This window comes from Lytechinus variegatus, chromosome 3, assembly GCF_018143015.1.
Source record: "Lytechinus variegatus isolate NC3 chromosome 3, Lvar_3.0, whole genome shotgun sequence".
Lineage (NCBI taxonomy): Eukaryota > Metazoa > Echinodermata > Echinoidea > Temnopleuroida > Toxopneustidae > Lytechinus > Lytechinus variegatus.
In genome coordinates, this window is record NC_054742.1 from 45,638,544 (window position 1) to 45,660,365 (window position 21,822).

General features: G+C 35.2%; 1 protein-coding gene across 1 annotated transcript; it reads left to right on the forward strand.

Annotated features, from left to right (window-relative positions):
• Positions 1-591: 591 nt before the first annotated feature.
• Positions 592-19,712, forward strand: LOC121411156 (xylulose kinase-like). The gene is made up of 15 exons (XM_041603698.1): positions 592-793; positions 2,638-2,720; positions 5,727-5,877; positions 6,535-6,621; positions 7,520-7,648; positions 8,122-8,187; positions 8,989-9,061; positions 9,541-9,659; positions 10,463-10,544; positions 14,466-14,622; positions 15,154-15,269; positions 15,731-15,901; positions 16,433-16,579; positions 17,156-17,250; positions 17,765-19,712. The coding sequence occupies exons 1-15, from the start codon at positions 740-742 to the stop codon at positions 17,819-17,821; spliced, it is 1,587 nt and encodes a 528-aa protein (XP_041459632.1). The 5' UTR covers positions 592-739; the 3' UTR covers positions 17,822-19,712.
• Positions 19,713-21,822: the final 2,110 nt, after the last annotated feature.

Genomic DNA, 21,822 nt, shown 5'->3' on the forward strand with positions numbered 1-21,822 from the left:
GCAAAAGTTTGGTACAAGAGACTAGTCGTACCTGTAGGCCACTGGTCTGGTTTCCCCTGACCCTCCACTGCCCATTGACCACGATGGGGGAGGGGGTCAGCATCTCTTGATTACTGCCTGAGCCAGAGACGTTTACCAGCTGGTGTCTCCTTGCAACTGGTGTAGTCTACTTATTCAAACTTTAATACTTGGTTCATGGGAGGAATCTTTTGGCGAGGGAGAAATTAGGCGCTGAATAGATATTTCTTAAGTGCATGAACACGAAGTCTTATGATTACAGTGTAAAAAAACACACAACTTTGCATTTTTCATCCTGTTTGAGGCGAAGTTGTTTGGGTAAAAATGTGTCTTGTTTGGTGTGTGAGACTAGGGCACCTGACCCCCTAACGTGTAACTTGTTTGATTGACGCTTAGCTTTTCTGATGCAGCAAAGTTTTGTACTGGACCTTGGTGGGGAGCGAAGAAGAGTGGATTGTCGCTGATTAGAGATTGGGAGACATGTGCCCTCTATGTTAGCTTTTGGGAAAGGGCACTTCCAAACAACAAGGTCCAATCTGGACTATCCGGCCGGCCGCGCCGGCGCCGCCCCTACCGCGGGACTTCGAGTGCGAGGGGTAGATCTCTAGACTAGAGCTATAATCTAGGAGTCGAAGATTAGGATGGTGCAGAATTCCTCGTCTATCTCCATATTCTGATCTTAGAATAACTAGTAGCACTGTGCATAAGCAGTTACATTAAAATGGCATCATCAGAGAGCAAGTTGTTTCTTGGTTTTGATTTTAGCACTCAAACAGTAAGTTCGTGTTTATTACTACCCCAGGCCCAGGGACAATGTCAGGTAACCCAGGGAGCTCCCGCATCCCGTCAGCGAAGCGGGCGGGAGTTCACCGTGCATTAATAACAGGAATAACCGTCGTTTCTGGGGATTTATTTAACAATTTCTGACATTTTACTATAATCCCCATTCACCGACGGTAGTGTGTTACACGAACATAGAGCCTGCATGTGTAATAGTGTAATCTGGTCTGCAATTCGGAGGACCGGGTTTTCATTTGTCCAGATTTTATTTTTTTTAGATTCTAAATTTATGACATTAATATATTATCTTGAACAAAGGCCCACTATTTTCGTTAGACTCTAATTTTTTTCATACTATGTATGTTCTAATAAAATGTATGATACCGATGATGTATTCCTTATTTTTTTAATTTTTTATTTCTTGCCGAAGAAATTTCGCCATGACTGGGATTTGAACCCACAACCCTCTGTTTCAAAGTCCAGAGACTAGTCCACTGGGCCACAAGGCTCCACATTTCTTCTCTTCTCTTTTCTCCAATCAATTATGTATTTTATTGATTTATGTTTTCTTTGATATTTTCATTTATCAATTCTATGTATTTCTGTGTTTTTAATTCTTCTTTCATTCTCTTTTCCGTCAAATCGTATATAGGCCTATTTCTTTGTTTTATCTTTTTTATTTTCTTCTGTCAGTTCTATGTATTTCTATGTTTCAACTCTTTCATCTTTTGTTCTATCAATGGGTTTGTATTTTTTTTCTTCTTTCTTTGTTCTGTCAATTATTTTGTATTCTATATGCTTTCATTCGTCTTCCTTTTTTTTGTATATGAAACCTTATGTATTTTTGTTTATAATTATGTCTTAATTCATCTTTCATTTTTTCTTATAATTTTTTCTTTTGTCCATTTTATTTTCAATAATTTTTTTCTATCATTGTATTTCTTTTTCTTTTTATATATCTGTTTCAATTATTGAGCGCTTTACCAAGATTACTTCCATTTTTTACCCCAGATCTGCTTAGATCTACCAGTACTCTCAAACAGTGGATCATGCTAGACGCTGTGCTAGATCATGCTAAACTGTCTAGCATGAATTTGTATAATTTTCTTCAAGTGAACATTATAAATACTCTGTCAATTAAAACCTTGGCATTTACAAGTACATGTATGCCTGGCCGGCGACCTGTGTGATACTCACAATTGTTGATGCGATGTGTTTTAATCTGCAGTGGATTTCTAATGCATGAAGAAATAGGTACGGTATATCCCTGGTATCTAGCACTTGTTCACTGCTATCACCCTGCCTGTGCGGAATCTACAGGTAGGACTATGGTATGCCAATGTTGTACAGAGCACACACTTTAAAAAATCATTAAAATATCACTTTTGTGACCAAAATTACTAATTTCCATACCGTTGCAATTTATTTTTCATTAGTAACTTGGGAATAATTTTTGTATTCACCAGAGCGCTCAAAAACTTGAATTTGGGGCATATTTTTTGTACGCCCTCTATTGGTGGAAAGTAATATGGCAAGAAAATTTTCATTTTTTGATCTCTATTTTTAATTAAGAAAAAAATGATTTAAAGAATCAAATTTAAATAAGAGTCAAGTTGTATGAATAATAGGTGTAATGGAAATTGTCAGTGCCAGAAAATCAAGCACATTTGCCCCAAAGAAAAAGAGAAAATAAGCCAAACATTGCCACCCTTATTTTGACACACATGGAGATATAAGTGAGAACAAGGTTATATCATAACCTTGTTCATTGAATGAGTGGTATCTAGTCTGATAATGATACTGTCACTATGTTCCTTTTTGTTTATTTGCCCTAACCAGGCTAAAGCAATTGCTGTCAATGATGCACTTCAAGTTGTTGTGGAAACTAGTGTTAACTTTGATCATGATCTGCCAGAATTTAGGTAAGTAGATTTGCAGCAGTCTTTGGGCACGTTGACTGGGATTCTGACCCTGTCACCTAGTTTTGGTCATCATCATCTGCATCAACATTGCAGACATGGTTACCCCCCCCCCCCCCCTCCCTGTCACAATTTGAATTGTAGAAACGGCAGTGGTTTAGCAAAGAGTGTACCTGAAATGAAAAAAAATTGTGTTTTTATGGTCCAGTTTCTACCTATTTTGTAAAAAATAAATAAAAACGTATGTGTTAAACATTGCTAATATCTAGGGGTTGTATTCTGGTAAAGGATCATGGTCAAACCATTGCACATAGATCAATACTAAGTTCATTCAAATTGGCAAAGTTTTGTAATAGATTCCAGTACATGGGTTAAAGGAATTTTCTGTTCTTGAGGGGTTGGGCACTCTGGAGGACAAGAGGTGGATGAAACGCTTTTGGGAATTTCAATGACATGAAAAGCAATATGCCAATTTGCCTTTTTAAAAGCAAAATGTCTTTAGCCAATGTGTTATACCGGCATTGACCTATGGTTCTAAAAACTGGTCTGTAACAAAGAAAATGGAACAGAACGTAAAAACCACTCAACACAGTAAATGTATGGAACGTATAATGCTAAGGATATCAAAACATGACAGGAAAACCATACTGTTGATTAGGAGCTAGACTAGAGTAATAGATATAATAAAAACAAAATAATTAACTCATTGAGTGCTTCGTGCACGCTACGTATCCTACTATAACATGCCACACTCGTGCTCGCACGCCTACTATTGATTGCTTTGTGCTTGCATTGTTTCCTACCCTCGCCTGCTTCGTGCATGACTGCGCACATTCGGAATTACAATCATTGTTACGCCGTTTTGCATTGTATTGCGCATCGCATGCATGCCGTAATTAGCACTATTGTGTGCAGTGCGAACTCTGCTTTCTGACAGATCAACTTACGCAGTTTACATTCGACTTTTTCGAGTATTTCTACATTTTTTACAAGATATGGCTCCGCCTCTGAGAGGGAAGAGACCTAGGTTTTTTGATCCATACAAAACACTCCATAAAATGGAACTACTTGATACAACTCATATTTTAGCGGTAAAGATAATAACCAATCCATATAATGAGGGCATCATTATAAGGGGTATGAAATTTCCTACAACTTTACTACACAATATTTTGTGGATAAACTAATCGTTAGAGAGTTACAAGCAATTGTAATCATGACTATTGAAAGGAGTGAATACGACTCGCGATCCCAAAATCAATGTGGCACAGGGGGGTTTTGTGGCTGGCACAGGGGATTAGCACTGTGGCATTGGGTTAGTAGTGTGCGTGGCATGTTAAGAGTTAAATGGAGATGAGCTGACCATGCACCTTGCAAGATAGATCAAATGCATCACAGAATGGAGACCATGGCAAGGATCACGAAATCAGGGTAGACAAAAATTGAAAAAGAGTGACGAGCTCACAAAGTTCATTGGCACAGAGTGGATTGCATCAGCACAAAACAAGCACCTTTGGCACCTACTTGAGGAGGCCTGCGCCTTGCAGTGGGCTGAACATGGCTGATATGATGATGACCACACTTTTGAAAACTAACCCTATACCATATTCAAATATTTACAACTAGATTTCTATGCACACGTACTAGTACGTCACAATAAGCTAATTGATTGCCCAACCTTTCCCACATTGTAAATAATCTCTTTTCCTTGACTTTTGTATTTTACCTTTGGAAAGATACCTCTTTTTTTCATCATCAACATCATTCCAAAGTTTTAAATTCCTTGTAAATGGGGGTGGCTGGAGTCACTTCACACTCAGCAATCACCCTTATCCACTCCTCCACTTTGCCCTCCGCTACATGTATTTATTCAGTAAGAAAAATGAGTGTAACTCCATTTGAGTTCATACCTGCGTGTACATTTACACAAATCTTTTTAAAGGTTTAACCTGTAGTAAAATGTTAAGTCTACAGTATGCATAGGAAAGCCCAGAGTCTACACAGACATGTCTGCTACTAGCATGGTTTTCAATTTATGACTTCCCAATCAGATTAATAGGAGAATGACACATCTTTGCTATTACCTGCAGTGGTCAGAGAGCTGATTCACACTGTTTTATGTCTTAAAAAAAAAGAATTAGACTATAGTAAGTCAGGTGCATTACCCTTCCTTGTCATTTTTAATCATGGCTTTAGTCCAAATATGACTGTGATATCTTCTTGTTGCAAAGTATATGATTTGCCACAATATGAAGGAGATTACTAGAAAGTATACATATCTGTTGAAATAAACCTTTGTTAAGATGTTTAAAGCTCCATAATTCATACATAGCTAAATACAAAGAGATTTTTGAAACCCCCTCCAGGGGTCAATCACAGAGAGTTTCAATCAAACCCAACTTTGTTTAATACTCCATCAGAAGTGCGCATTTTGGACTTATGTATGATTTTTAATAGTTTCTGAAACTGCATTCAACAGTCAGTCTCCATTCTTCAGTGCATTTGTTTTTACTGTGGTCTTTTAGGATCCCTTGTTTGGCTTGATAATTTGTAATAACATATAAAAGTTGGCTCATACATGGCCATGCACAGACTTTTTTTTCAAAAGGGGTTAGAACGCATAATTTCTTTCTAAAGAAATTGGAAAGTAAGGAAGGGAAATGACCGAGCTTGTCATTGGGGCGATTTTTCATTTCTAAACTGAAATTGTAGGATTTTGAGCACACTTTTGTTGAACTTTGTGAAAATTTTCAGTATAAACAAATTGTAAGTTTTCAAAATTTCTGGTCCAAGGGAGGTAACTGCTCCCCCACCCTGTCATGGGCTTATAAAAGCAAACATTATCAGATGATTTGGGTTTTATTGTTTTCAAACTTAAATCCTTTCACCAGACTACAGTGAGAGAATCGCGAGTGCTCAGCTTAGAGTGTGTTTTCATTTTCATCAAAATCTCTGACTTCCAAAGTAATTACCTGTCACTTCAAACTCTATTTGTTTCATGTGCCATAGAACTGAGGGTGGAGTCCATATTCATGATGACCAGTTGACTGTCACCTCACCTACCATCATGTGGGTCAAAGCAATGGACATTCTCCTTGACAGATTGAAAGCGCACAAACTGGACTTCAGCAAAGTAGCTGCTTTGTCAGGAACAGGACAGGTGAGTCGATAAATTTACTGCCTTGACACATGTACCTCATATTGCACAGAAAAGAAAGTGAAGTCATTATTCAGAAAAATTTGCCAGTCAGCAGCATGAGATACATATAAATCCCATGGAGCTGATATGGCATTGAAAGAGTTAAGAATGAAATGTATCTAGTGAGTTAAAAAATTATAAGTGATAGAGATTGTGTGATAAGGCTCGGGGGGGGGGGCAATGATTTATACATTGTAACTGATGAAAATTATTTTGTTTTGCAGTATTTGAAGCTAGGCGAAATTTGTCATTTGGAGGCAGGTATTATCAAATACTCCATAGAACTTGTTCTCTGTTATTGTTAAATGTTGACACAACAATACAGAAAAAGAAAGGGCACTTCAATGTCTCCTATTAAAAGCAAAGAAGAAAGTCACAAATATTTTCTTTTCCCATGCCACATAAAGAGTCCCTCCCTACCTCCTCACTGAGGAATCAAGGATAGTATAAATGTGAATGATAGTTTTAGACATAAAATACAAGTATCAAAGAATATCTTTTAAATAGGTGATTTGGATGGTTTATGTCTTGCATAAGGTATTTAATTTATTTTCCAATCACTATATTTGAGAGGAGAAAGTGTATTTATGTCGTTTCTTTTGCTGTTTGTTTTGAAAGCAACATGGGAGTGTGTTCTGGAAAAATGGATCTCGGGCTTTACTGAACAAACTCCAGTCAGATAAACTCTTACAAGAGCAGCTACAGGTATGAGTAATCAGTAGTCTAATACAAAGATTTGTGATGAATTAAAAATTTAAAAACCAAATCTGATTAGTTACAGATCATTTTGTAAAAAAAAATACATAGGCATCTTAAGCATCAAACAACTAAATTGGCCGTTGCCACTTACAATTCATTGCAACTTCTTGTGTTACTGGCCCTGGTATCAAAATCATATGAATAAAATATACTGGTTTTTAGCTGTACTTTAGAATATTGAATTGATTCAGGCATTTGATACACCCTAAATTCTTGGACAAAATAGTCAAGATGACCAGGATTTAAATAAAAACTTTCTAACACAATGCTCGTATAAGCTCCAGGATCTTTAGTAAAATGAGTTTTGTTTACCTCAATGATGCATTGCACACATCCTCTGATTTGTGTTTTGTCAAAGTCTATGTACTTTATATAATTGACGTTTTGATGTAAGAACTCAAAAGGAAACAAAATCTTGTCTTACACATTGTAGGTTTACACATTTTAGATCATTCAATATAATATTGCTGATTACTGAAGGCAAAGAATTCGTTTTAGACCGTACTGTTATTTTGATTGATTTAGCTATCCATTATGTTTCATATTTGTTTCAAATCTGGGATATTTGATAAATTCATTTTGTTAAGTCAGGGTCAGGGGCTGTTCCCAAAATGTCAAATGTGATTTAAAGTCATTCTTAAGTGCCTTCTGTCATTGGCACAATCTCATTGTTTAGTATGCAGTTGTGTATGTCCTATGAGCAAGATCTGATTAATACAGTGATGAGTTAAAGACCATTCAGAACTAATTTTAAGTGCAACATTTAGTCACACTTAATCTTTGATTCCCCAACATGTGTTTGACTGGTGCTTACAATTCATAACAATGTTTTTTTTTTCCTCAGGATTCATTTGCTGTGAAAGAATCTCCAATCTGGATGGATTCTAGTACTGCTTTACATTGTAAGAACCTTGAAGCTGCTCTAGGTGGACCTCAGAATCTTGCCAATATTACAGGATCCAGAGCATATGAGGTATAGTATCCAGCAGCAGAAATATGAATTATTTGCTGGTTCCAGTAGAATACTCTAAAGTTAAAGGTACTGTCAAAGGTAGAATTTATCCAGTTGATTTTATATTCAATATTTATTTTGCTCATCCGTCAAATCCACTTCTGCCATTGCTGCACAATATCAGTATGGGTCTAAATCATTATTAAATATGAAAATATTGGATCTAATATGAAACAGATTGTATCATGCTTTAGAGTATACATATGTTTGTATATAGCTACATGTATCTATATACAGATAATAACCAGATATGAAGTTTCTCTCGCAGAAACTTCATCATTCTCTACTGGTACGTACTATATCTATTCCTTTAGGTTTCATATGATTCAACTACCATGCATGTTGAAGATGTCATTATTTAGCATTATTGTACTGCATGGTTCCTTTGGAAAATAATGTTTAGTAAGTTTCGTTTTTGTTTACTTTCGTGACAGAGATTTACTGGAAATCAGATAGCTAAAGTCTTTCAGGATCAACCTAATGCTTATGCAGATACAGAGGTAGGTATGATACCTAGGAGGGGGATTCACAATGACTTAAGGTGTGACTATTAAAAAAGTGAAACCTAATTTCCCAGTTGCATGAGACGTAAAACACATCACTGAATTGGTCAGATCGCGTTCATGGGACACGTGCTACTGTATAACAATTAATGGGTCTGCGCCTTAGACAACATGTGCACATTGGCACTAGGCACAAGTTTAAGTCAGCCTGAAATCTTAGCAAAACACCTTCCAGGTGATTTGAGATTTCTAGTGGTACATTAATTTCAACATGTGTGAAATATTTGAGATCATTGTCATACCCATTCTGTTAGACAAAAATGTTTGCTATATTATGCCCATTCTTATCATGAGCAAGGTGTAACAATTATATCTCCAAATTCAAAAAGGCTACCAGTTTGATAAACATGTATTTTCCATTTTGTGTAGTTCCCATTTGATTGAAAAAGTGTATGTGGAAAGATAGTCTTTTATTTATTCATTTTATTTTATGTGCTTGTGTGTGATAGTTTCACGTTACACAATGTATTCTCTCGTGGGCATATATCGGTGCTGAAAAGGACCACCCAAACTCAACAGTATGACGTTCTTGTCATCTTCAGGAGAATGAGCAAAGGTTATAAAAGCAGGCTATGTGTCTGTGCTAGAGAACCTTTTGTTCTCTATGTATATCAGAAAATTTCTGCTGGAATTAAACGAACTGTTTGTGTACCATCATTAACTATACCCTCAACCTGCCCATGACCTTATGCCAGAATACATGAGTTGGGAGTTTTTGTTATTCATTTCCCCTTACAGCGAATCTCTCTAGTGAGCAGTTTTGTTGCTTCCTTACTCTTGGGTGAATATGCTGCTATAGATCATAGTGATGGTAAGTAGACAATTAGAGCAAGATTGTGATTTAAAAAAAAGTGCTTTATTCAAGCGTCATCACTGTAAAGGAATTCATAACTTGGTAATATGGATTGTGTATTTAAAGATGTCTCTGAACTAAATATACATAGAGCAGATGTTACGACTTGATGAATCAATGTGATATATTATTTAGTCTGTAGATGTTTTAAATGAGGCTCTCAAGGACATATAAAAAACAAATAACAAACATACAAAATCAGAATGCAGTTGTTTTGATTCAAATACAAAGCCTTATATGTGTGGTGTATTTATCATATAGATGATACTGTTCACAGAATTAATAATAGTTACAAGGATAATTACTGCATCTTCTTTTCTTTCATTCACCCCCCCCCCCCCCCCCCCCCCCCCACAAGATGTACAGAAAGAGTTAGATATTCCAGCAGTACAATTTCAAGCCTTGGTTTTGTATATCAGTATTTCTTTTTTTTATAGGATCAGGAATGAATTTACTTGACATTAACACCAAGCAGTGGTCTGAAGCTGCATTATCTGCATGTGCACCAGGCCTCTCCCAGAGACTCGGTCAGTCAGTACCTTCCTATACAAACCTGGTAGGTATAGGTAGATTTATAGTAAGGGTTATCATCATTACATTTTCCATGATATATATACTCTCATTATTTAGTAATGAAGTTGATGACATCACAAAAAATTGTTTTGCATTTGAGCATTTTGAATACCATGTCTCTGCATAGCATTATGAAATACATGAATACCTAATTATGACCATTGAAGTCAGTGTAAATTGGACTGGTTCCACATATCAGGCCACCATGAAACAATTCATGCCAGATTTGATGTGGTGGGAGGTTTGTTATCAAGCTACACTGAATTATGGTCATGAATATGTTGAAATACATAAAAACAACCACATGATTTCACATTTTAGTACTTTATTTCCTTGGTAGGGGGTTGTTTTAATGAGAAACTTTTAAATGTAGGTGATTATTTACTTTGAATAACTACTTGTCACAAATGTTGTTCAATGTACTCATTTCTAGTTGTGGTAATGGTTGAAGTTTAGTCTTTTGGGCAATTTCATACATGTATAACGGATCCTGATTTGTCTCTACTCTTACTTCACCTCACAAACTGTTTTAGGGATGATAAGAATATTGTGATTTTTTATATGTACAAGCTAACAGAGACAAATCATTTCAACAAGGTACAGCATATAGATGGGTTGGACATACGTATACTAGATGGAATTTCTCTTTGGTGTGTATGTTTCAATTAGCACTAGGAATAATTTAGTTTTATTTCCATTTTATAAGCAAACAAAATGAAAAAAAAAAGGTCTGTTTGAATGCAAACTGGCTAGTATTTGTAATGTGTTGTTTTCTTACCCCCAAAGGGCAAAATTTCAGGTTACTATGTAGATCAGTATGGTTTCTCCCCCGAGTGTGCCATCATTGCATTTACTGGAGATAATCCAGGTAAGATACACGTAGTTTATTCAATAAATAAAAAAAAATAGTTCACCACCAAATACATTGAATACTTTATAGGTACATGGAAGGGCAAGGAGTACTATTTTCTGGAAAGGGGCTTTTTCATTCATCTGCTCATTATATTTTTCAGATATATCCAGATAAAAAAGATTGTTTTTGCATTGGGAGCTATTTTACTTTACACTAGTGTATTGAAAGTTAGTCTTTTTGTATTAAACCTAGTGCAATTTACATGGGCTCTTTTTGGCCTTGATTGGGCCTTTTGTGATATTTTGGGTGAATTCTATTTTGATTGATCTATTCACTCCAAGAAGTGAACTTGGTCAAAATAATGTGTTGTATATTATTTGTTGCATGATATACACTGTTCATGTCCAATGAAAGTACAGCCATCACTCTTCCTCTTCATACAGATCATTATGTTCATTAAATGTCTTATGACCACTAGCTGAAAACAACATTACCTATACAAGGCATTTTAGGAGATAAATAAAAGTCATATTTCGCTCGCTACTTTCAATCCGAGACCAACGAGGTAAACATTTGCCATGTTGCCCTCCTTGGGCTTTGCCCAAAGAAATCCTGTACAAAATAGAGGGCAATATTGGCCACATTTCTGCTAGTGCGCTTGTGCAGAAGGAGCCGATTTCGATTGCTAATTTCAGTATTTCAGAAATCTGGCTTGAACCAGTTTATGAACCAACGCACTGTAAATGTGGCGCAGCCAGTGCATACACAAATGTAACCCAAGCGCAAGATTTGTAAGCGTTTAGTGTAAGTAACAATTACGTCACAATGGCTTATTAAGGGTTACTTCAAAAAAGTTGTGAACATGAAATCAGAAGTAGTGTTAAGCAATTAAACAGGCATGTAAATTGTTCCAAATTGTAGTTTGAATTACACATTGTACAGTCTTAGGTAATAATACTGACTGGCTCTTCTTTCGGGAAACATCAAATATGTTGCCCTTAAAAGAACCATATTGCCCTCGTCTAAAGACTCGGTCAAATATAATTCTGTTGCAGGAGAAATATTTGATGTACCCCTCAAGGCCAGTCAATATATAAATATTTTATCATTTCCAATTCATCAAATTATATGAATGCAGCTGACTTCAGTGCCTGTTCTTCTTCTCGAAACTGTAATTTCAAATTTGTCATATTCATGTGTCACAGATGACCAGGCCTGTAGATGACTATTAAACATAGCTGGTTTCTGATTAGTGAAGGATAAAATGCAATCTAATTACTGTTCGAAAATACTTTGAGACTTGATCCAGAGTCCTGGAAAGACCACACTGCCTATCAAAAGTTCATCCTAACTCCTTCTTTCATGACTGACCACAGCCTTTCAATACCTTGGCAGTTTTTATGGAAATATTAGACCCTCATGAAAAACACAACATTTGACATCCATCCTTTGCGAGTCTATTCTCTCTTGCCGACATCATGGATGTCTTGATAGTTAAGTCTGGTCTAAGTACTTTCAAATCAACGCTGGGCTAGACTTTCTCTAGGTGTGAACACTGCTTATCATGTGCCACCTTACTATTGGTAATGAAGGGTATCTTTGTATACCTTCTTCTGTCATTAGCTTCGGTTGCAGGGCTTTCCTTAAAGGGTATAGACAGGGATGGTAAGTGAGGGATGTTGCATGCAATTTCAGCCCGGTATAGCAATCAATGATACAGGATTATACACCCCAAACAAGCACTTTATGGAGAAAATGTTTATTTTAATTGTATAGTCTAGAAGGATCTGTAGTTGTATTACTTGTTTGATGTGTAGGAGTTCATATTAAGAACTTGACTTGCCCTCACCTTCTGTCCCAAATTCATTTGTGCAGATTAGCATACGTTACTTGCATTTTATCCTGAATGAAATTGAAATCCATCGATAATCATCTCCCTGGCCCTGCTCCCTGTGTCTTGCTTATGTACCTAAGTTGTAACAGTTTATGATATGTTTCTGATTGATACTTATGATTTCTCCTCATTCATGTAAGCCTCCGTATGTGTAAACTATATGCCTCAGGGTATAAGATGACTTGAATCAACATTTGGGCTTACCTAAAAAGACTATAGGCCCATTTTAGAGCTAGAAGTAATTTTGATTGTATTCCATCAACTCATAGACTACTGACTTCTGTCATCATTGTAGGCTTTGTAAAGCAACCATTAAGTTCTGGGGGGTAACTGTAATTCTAATTTGTCTTTCACAGTTTTCAAGCAAACTTTTATCTATAATATAATTATTAAAAAAAAAAATTTTATCTTCAGTCCTGAAACTTAAAGTGAAGTCGCAAAATGATCACAAACTGTCTTCATTTCATTCATACCTAGATGTTAATTTTTTTTTAACACAGCATTTGACCAGGTCACCAACTGGGCCTGTTTCATAAAGATAAACAGTTATCATTACTCTAGCATGACTGTAACTTCCATGGAAACCTTGTTTTTGATTGGCTGCTGAGCATGCCAAACTTGCAATAGTTTTATGTCTTTTATGAAATGGGCCCAGATCTGATATAACCACTTCCTTATATGTAGATTGATGTGAATTTCTTCATTATAGTGTCAAAATTGTACAAATGAAAATTAATTTATTTTTCCAGATTCCAGATTACCATCGCATCATTATTAATGTGTTAGTTATCTACATGAATTTAGATTGAAAAATACCCAGTAATGGCTGTACAGTGTAGAAATCAGCTGTCTGCAGTTTTGCAGACCTTTTGTCAGAATCATTATGTTGTGAAATTCCTTGTCATTGCTTATCCCTAATGTATGTATGCTTGTTTGACATTTTGTACGCTGAGCATATTATTTAAGTTGGTTTATGTTGCTGTACACCACATCATATCATCTTTATCTTGGTAGAGCGTCTGTCTCGCAACCGGGACATAACGAGTTCAAACCCTGGCCACATCAGTCCAAAAGATATTAAAAGATGGGACTTGCTGCTACCCTTTTTGGCGTTCAACGAATAAAGGGATAGAGCCTTGTCAATCTGGCGCTGCACAGTAGTAGCTGCCAGGTCTGTCGTCGCACGCACCACGAACCGTCCTCTCTGCGCAGATACAGTGCGCTATCGCGCCTCGCGATTTCACCACGAACCGTCCTCTCTGTTACGATGCCCACTGTGGCGTAAATAATTCACTTCAAGAAAATGTAAAGATACGGGATGAAACTTTGGAACCTGAACTATCGAACAAAGACACCGGTAAATAATTTGCTCTCGTAGGTGCACTTATTGCTGGTTTAAAGAAAACTTTTTTTAAATGCGTTCTCTGCAAAACTAACTTTCGCATGTGCGCAGAGAGGACGGTTCTTGGTGCGCAGTGTTTCCACAGCTCAAAAATAAATTTCCTGAAACTGAAACCTAAATTTCCTGAAATTCATAGATATTTCCTGGAATTTTCAAGATTGATTTTACACGAAAATCGGGCAATAATACAGCGAGCCTAAATTTGACCTAGGTGGCCAAAATCAAGGATTTTTGCAGTTTTTTTTGTTCACGCCCTCTTTAACAAAAGGAACAAAATTACAAATGATTTCTATGTTTAATTGTAATTTTCGGATATCCAGGAATTTTTTCATTTCCCGGAAATTACCCGGAAAACGTTTGGATTTCCCGGAATTCGGGTAATTTCCTTCAAAGTGGAATCACTAGTGGTGCGTGCGACGCTGTGATCAATTGGGAAAAGCAAATTTTCAGAGTATTCAATTTAAGTTGGTCAAAACAAAAAACTCTGTGCCCTTTGTTAGTTTATTCTTTAGTCTAGATGTGTTGGGGAACAGTTTATGTTAACTTTTTAATTATTGTTTCATTTATGATAGGTTTGTAATAGATGCTGAATGAATTACAAACTGCTTTGCGCATACAATATGTTTTGTTCATTCCTCAGCCTCGCTAGCTGGCATGAGTCTTAAAGGAGGTGATGTAGCCGTAAGCCTTGGAACCAGTGACACTCTCTTCCTCTGGCTAACGACCCCACGACCAGCACTAGAGGGCCATATCTTTGTCAATCCTGTTGATGATGATGCTTATATGGCTCTTTTATGGTTAGTAGGACTAGAAATAGTATTACAGCCATGCTTTGAAAATCATAGCTATCATAGTTTGTATTTAACAACCAAAAAATAATCTTATAATAGTATAGTGAATGTACATTTATATGATGGTGATTGCATAATGAAAAGTTATAGATTGTTTGTTTTGCCTTAACATTGCTTTTTGTTGGATGCTATCTGTTTGAAGAGTGGTGCAAAAAGATATATATATATTAGCATTTTGATAGACCAGGGGCTATGCTGACATACATTATCATCCCTGCTCGTTTGTGGTTGGATACAGTGTACAAGTTCAGTGGCATTTTTTCTATATTGATATCCAGTGTTGCTTTATGTCATATTGTATGAATTATTATTTGTTTGGCCATCGTGATACAATGAAATGGGATTAATTTCATTTGATTTAGAACATGTACTGCAAATCAGTATAGTGGATATCATTATCAGAAGCTTCTGAAATATCCTGATTATTTAATGCTCCCTTCTAGTTGTTATTTTTGTCTTCAAATCCCAAATGTTTAGTTTCAAGAATGGATCTCTAACAAGAGAAAAGATAAGAGATGCAAGCAGCAATGGTTCATGGGATATTTTCAATCAACAACTCTTGAGCACTCCCATTGGGAATGGGGGCAATATTGGTAAGTGTGCATTTCCTACAATTTTTGCATTTGGGACTTAAATTCTGATTAGCTATTATGAATGTATTAAAAAATATGATAGTTAAATATTTGAAGTATTTCAAATGTGGCAATGGGGACAATGATTGTTTTTTGACTGAGCACATTCAAGTTAACATCTTGTGGTAGCTTACTTTTTTTCAGAAAATTTGCTTGCAATTTTCATTCTAATTCATATGAATGGAATTGAAGAAGGCAATTTCATTTGGTCACAAAGATACTGTCCTTTTAATATAGTAGAGACTCCTTCATTAGCTCCAGTACACATGAGCAAAAATTCTTCTTTGTTTTCAAAAGTTTTACTCAGAATTACATGTACATTTTTCTTTGTTGATGATACAAAACAATATGCAATGTTCCTTGAAGGTGAAGATACTGAGGAGAACAGTTCTTAAAAAGATTTTAATCACATTATTTTGCAGGTATCTACTTTCATGTGCAAGAGATAACTCCATCAGCTGTAGGTCTTCATCGGTTTAACTCAGCTGATCAACCTGTCACAACCTTTGACCCAGCAACAGAGGTCAGAGCGCTCATCGAAGGCCAAATGATGGGAAAGAGATTGCACGCAGAGCAGCTTGGTTATGATATAGGTGAGTAGGGCATTAAGTTGTCATTATTTTTGTTCTCCTTCTCCAGTAATTCTTGATTCTTAATCTTTCATGACCTTTGATTCCACAAGGTCAGAGTACTCATTGGAGGTCAAGTGTTCTTCATCGTTCATCAACTTCAAGGAGACTGTGGACAGTTATGCCATAGTCTGAACAGTTGGACTGTTGGACCAGTCAATGTCATCTCCATCTGTGTAGTCCCATCTGTTAATGAGACCCTTGCAGCCTCCCATCCTTATATGAAGCATTTTCTTAGGGACTTCCCGGTCTTCCAGCCAGGGAACTGTGGTAACTTTGCCAGTGTGGCCACTACAATGGTAATGGTACTTAGCAGCCAATCCCAATCAGGGTTTTGATTATGTTATTTGCCATACTGGCAAAGTTACCATGATTGTAACTCTTTGTGAAACAGGTCCCTGGTGGCAGCGTCTCCTTGGTCTGTATTTTAGTATCTTCTAATTATGTTGCTCTGATTGTTTTTTTTTTACTTCCTCATAACCATCTCATCTATAGGTGGAGATACCAGAGTTTTAGTGACTGGTGGGGCTTCAGCTAACCAAGCCATCTTACAAGTGATATCCGATGTCTTCAATGCTCCAGTCTATATCCTGGATGTTGCCAACTCAGCATGTCTAGGATGTGCTTATAGGGCAAAGCATGGTAAGCATTAGGATGTGTTCATCCCTCATTCCTCATTAAAACATGTGAATACAGGGCATCATTTTAATGAAATGACTGTCGACAAAGTCTGTTTTATCTAAAAGTTACCACTGTGACAGTAAAAGTCAGATACCTGTGCTTCTGGGCAAGTTAAAACTTTCTCAGATGACCAACTTTTGAATTGCACCCAAGGGGGATACATTTTTTACCTAAATTGTAGGGTTTCTTTTACTAGCTTTGTACATGCTGTTTAAGAAATGCTTGTATCATTTCTTATTCAGTACAAATACAAGGAGACCATCATTGCGAATACAATAAGTGTGACATGATAAAGTAATTACGTAGGCAAATTAACGTTGCAAATATACCAGGTCCACCACTTAAATGGTAGAGACATATACAGTTATGTTTTAAATAAATTGGCAGAATTTCGTGTGATCATCTCCTATCTCCCCCTCCCCTTTCCCCCAAAATGAATAATTGTCATGATGTAAATGATAAAATGAATATGAAATGTTCAATGGGAGTGTTCTGATCATTGGTTTAACCCAATAATTCTAATTCTGCATTGTTTAGGCTGGCTAGGTGGCGACAAAGTTCCATTCCATGAAGTTGTGAAGACCGCATCCAATTACAAGCAAGCAGCTACTCCTAATACAAATGCAGCTCAGGTAAGTGTTTCTATGTATCCCTGCTCATCCCAAAACCCACAGTGGGTTACAAGGTCATCTTTATTCTGTCAAAATAGTAATTGCTGCAAATAAAAGAGTGCATTTCTGAAGACCATCTTTTTTATTACAGTCATAGGAGTTTCATGATATCTTGAACAAAGTGGGGGCTGGGGTTCATTTTTATCTTTTACTCTTTCCCTAATATTCTTCAAGAGTTTCTTTCATGGGTTATAGTAAATTAATATGTTTGTATATGATTATAATTATTCAACTTTAAACCTATTTTGCCCAAGCATTTAGGTATCAAGATATGTGCAATACTAGAAATAAAAAAAAGTGTTGAAAAGTTGTTGTGAAGCCTTTTTAAAAAGTTAGAGTTATCATGGCAAAGCACAAGACTCCCTTCCCCAAACCAAGTTACTGCTTAACATGAATTTTAGGAATAGATGTTTGGTCTATTTCCTATTTGTATCTTATTTGTCTTTGTGTTTTTGTTTATCATTTTGTGATGCAGGTCTACAACTCACTCTTAGAGAGATATAGAGTTCTAGAGGCCAAGATATCAGAGTGAAATAGTAATCAGTTTTAACTATTTTCAGACCAATGAATATGATTGATTTTAACAGACATGCCAACTGTTCCCTTCTTTGGAGTATTTGTTCCTCTTTTTTGCTATGAAAACACCAATACTATTTTGTATGATTTGTTACCTTTTTTAAATTTGTGATCATGGAGTATGTATTATACACAGCGTGTGACACTAGCGCTGGTCCGACAGTCCCAAACCAGTAAAAGTCACTGTCGGGCCAGTAACTTGTTGCATGAAAAGAACAAGTAAATTCTAACCTACGCGCACATGTTTAGAAAGGGTGAATTATCAAGTTTTCAAGTAGAGTAATCTCACATGTTTTTTCACCGATCTCACCACAACTGGCTGGCAATTGTTATGTTGAGCCAGATTTTAGAAATACTCTTCTTTGTCAAAAAATATCTTTTTTTCCTTCTAAGAAATTTTTTTTTTGGTTGTAGAATGTTGGCAGGTCTGTTTTAAGGTGATACAATAGCCATTTTGTGGGTCAATTCAATAAAAAATTGTACTCAACACAACTACAAAATTCAAGTACAACTTAAATTTCATCCAAATGAGATGCTCACAGATATTGAACTTGCCTTTGATTTTCTAGATCTTTTTGATTGCTACTTGTTCAACAACTGACAGCTGAACTCCTTGCGATCCAGGTTGTAGTCAATCAACCAAATTTTATTTTTTTAGAGATGTATATTTTTTAAATATTTGTTCAAATGTTTTTTTTACCTTGAAAAAAATCAGAGGGATGACCCCCCCCCCCCATGATGTTGCCCTTGTATTTCTGCTCCCTTGCAAATCAAAACATTGATCTGAAATGAATGTCCAAACTTATTTACATCCATAGTGAAACTGTGATTCAGATACCCTCTTATATTTGTATTTTGTCGCTTTTCTCACATTCCTTTCAATTGAATTACTTTCTTGTGGACTATAAATAACCTTAGGCAGATTATGGATTAATAACAAAAATTCTTTTCAGTTTCAGTTTAGTGCAAAAGCTTCCTCATTAAAGCAGTCGAATGACTGATCAAAACAAAGTTTACAAAGAAAACGTGTTCACAATTTTATAGTAAAGTGAATATTGAGAAATCAAAACTGATTTTTGATTTATTGCAAAAACTATCGCGTTAAAACAGTGAACACGCTGTTACAAAGTATTACAGGGTGAACATGCTCCTAGTTTTATAGTGCAGTGAATATTATAATACATACATGTACTTATTGATAAGATAAGACTTGTTCAAAGTGAAATAACAGTTGAAATGTATTTCATCATTGAGAATGGTGCTAATAAATACAACATTATGGTAATGGTCATACATGTGATTCAGTTCATTTATTTAAAATGAATAAAATCTAAGTTGTGAAGAAAGTTGACATAAGGAAAAAAAAATAAGTATGAACGAGTACAAAGACTGAGGATATTACAGACAGGTGTCAGCTGTAAAGAGTCTATGGTTTAATTGTCGCAGCACATTTGATAAGTAAATTCATCCTGCATATTATACCTACAAGTGAACTATATTTAGAGAAATTTCAACTTTCATGAAGGTTCTAAAATCCACTTTAACATCATAGTGTTGTTACATTGGATATTAATATTCATAATCCAATGGAAATTGTTACTTTAGCTGTTGAATTGTTTAGGAAATATGTATCAATCTATATGTTGTCTGTTTAAAAGACCTAGTATCTTCTTTAATTATATAGCTTACTTTGTTCTTGTTCTCTTAATTCATTCTCCACTTTTTTTTACAGCTCTTAGATGAAAATTATAGGGTGTCATTCACCATTTTACCCCCCCCCCCCCACAATTCTTTTTGTCCATTCCTGCAACTTTAAAACTTGAGAAGAGATTTTTGAAAAATCCTCCTTTTTTTCAGTCTTTTCATACAAATACAAATAAAGATATTTTAGCAACATTCAGTCATTTACTATATGGCGTACATAACAAAAATGCCAAGTATTCGATATTAGAATTCAATTTGCTCTGACAAAATATGATGAATGGTGAATGTCTTTTTTTCTTAAAGGAAGGTTCCAAACTTGACAAAGTCCCTTCAATTAATTGATTTTTAAAAGTTAAATTTATCGATTCTACTAGAATAAGCATTTATCCATTCTACTATGCATAGTAATATGCTGATATGCTTTACAGGAATTGATAGAACAATATATGTGAAGCATAAACTTGTTCATTACAAATCACTTTGACGTGTTTGTCACTTTTATGCAAACCCCGGTATGTTGGAGTGAAAGGGAGAAAATATGAACAAGTTGAATTTTCCCTTTAAATGTATGGAGAAAATAAAATGAACCCACTTATATTTCCATGCTTTAGTTGTAAATTGATAAAGCAGAAGATTCAGTTATTAGTATCACTTGGAATTCATATCATGAGATGATTAAATATATTTACTGTATTAATCATGATTCTCTGTGACAAAATTTAGTATGTGAATAGAATCAGACATTGTTATATTTTTATATGTTATGATTTAATCATATTCTTTAAAAAGACACTCAATGTGTTTATGTTGTACAACATTTGTGTGAATTAAAGTGCTGTTTAAAAAATCTTTTAATTATGTATGTGAAAATATTGCAATATCATCATGTTCTCTCAGAGCTTTAAAAGAGTATAGCAAAGTTACATGTATTTGTAAGTGCTTTGATTTTACAAGTAGATCCTTGTGAAATGTGATTTTACCTGCCATCATGAAAGTATTAAATTTTCATAAATTTGTTAAAGTCCTGTTTGCTTCTGTTTTATTCTGTTTTATTTTTCAGATAGTACATGTGACCATTTTTACCAAGGAAATACTAATTTGGGATGAACATTTTATATTTATTTCTTTTGATGTTTAACTTTACCATGATAGCCATTGTATCACCATTTAAAATCACAAAGTATCTGATATGAAAATTAGATTTGTTTTGACAAAATATGATAATTGATGAAGTGTTTTCTTATTCCTTAACAAAGGTTCAAAATTTGACAGATACATCAATCAATTTATTTTTAAAAGGTTCAATTTGCCATTTGTACTAGGCATATTAGTATATTGATATAGCTGACAGGAATCAATAGAACAAGAATGTTTAAAGGAGGAGCTTGCTCTGACATGAGGTGAATACTGAGAGAAAATTATTAAAGGACAAGGCCACCCCAACCAAAAGTTGATTTGAATTAAAAGAGAAAAGTCCAACAAGCATAATACTAAAAATTTCATCAAAATCATTTGAAAGTTTCGCTTAATGTCACAAAATAGTTATATGCACATCCCAGTCGGTATGCAAATGCAGGAACTGAGGACATCACTCACTATTTCTTTTGTATTGTATTATATGAAATATTCTAAGTTTCTCCTCATTGTCCTGTACAACAAAGTTTCATTTCTCACTACACAAATGGAATTACCATTGTTTAACATTTTATGGTTCAGTCAAGTTGGTCCTTGCCAAATCTGTAAAAAAAAAATGAAATATTGTATAATTCAAACAATAAAAAAAACAAAGTAATAGTCGGTGAGGGACATCATTGATTCTCTCATTTGCATGTGACTAAATTGTGCATATAACTTTTATGTAAAAAATATGCACAACTTAAAAATGTCATAACTTTCTTATTTTACATCTGATTTTGATGAAATTTTCAGTATTATGCTTGTCTGATTTTTTTATATTGATTCAAATCAAATATTTTTCTGTCTGAGATGGACTTTACCTTTAATTAATGTTTGATGAAAATCCATGACAAAATATTGATTCTTTTTTTTTTTTTTTAGTTTTGATTTTATGACAGCACATGTAGGCAGTCACCCTAATTGTCATTTATTTGAAATTCCATATTTGTCAGTTTCCAATGGTTTATTATGACTGGAAATGTTTTCATCATAAAGAATAGATTTGAATTAATGTGTCTGGTGAAATACATATGAATTTGGACCTATTTCGTCAGTTCTCTGAGAACAGAAATATAT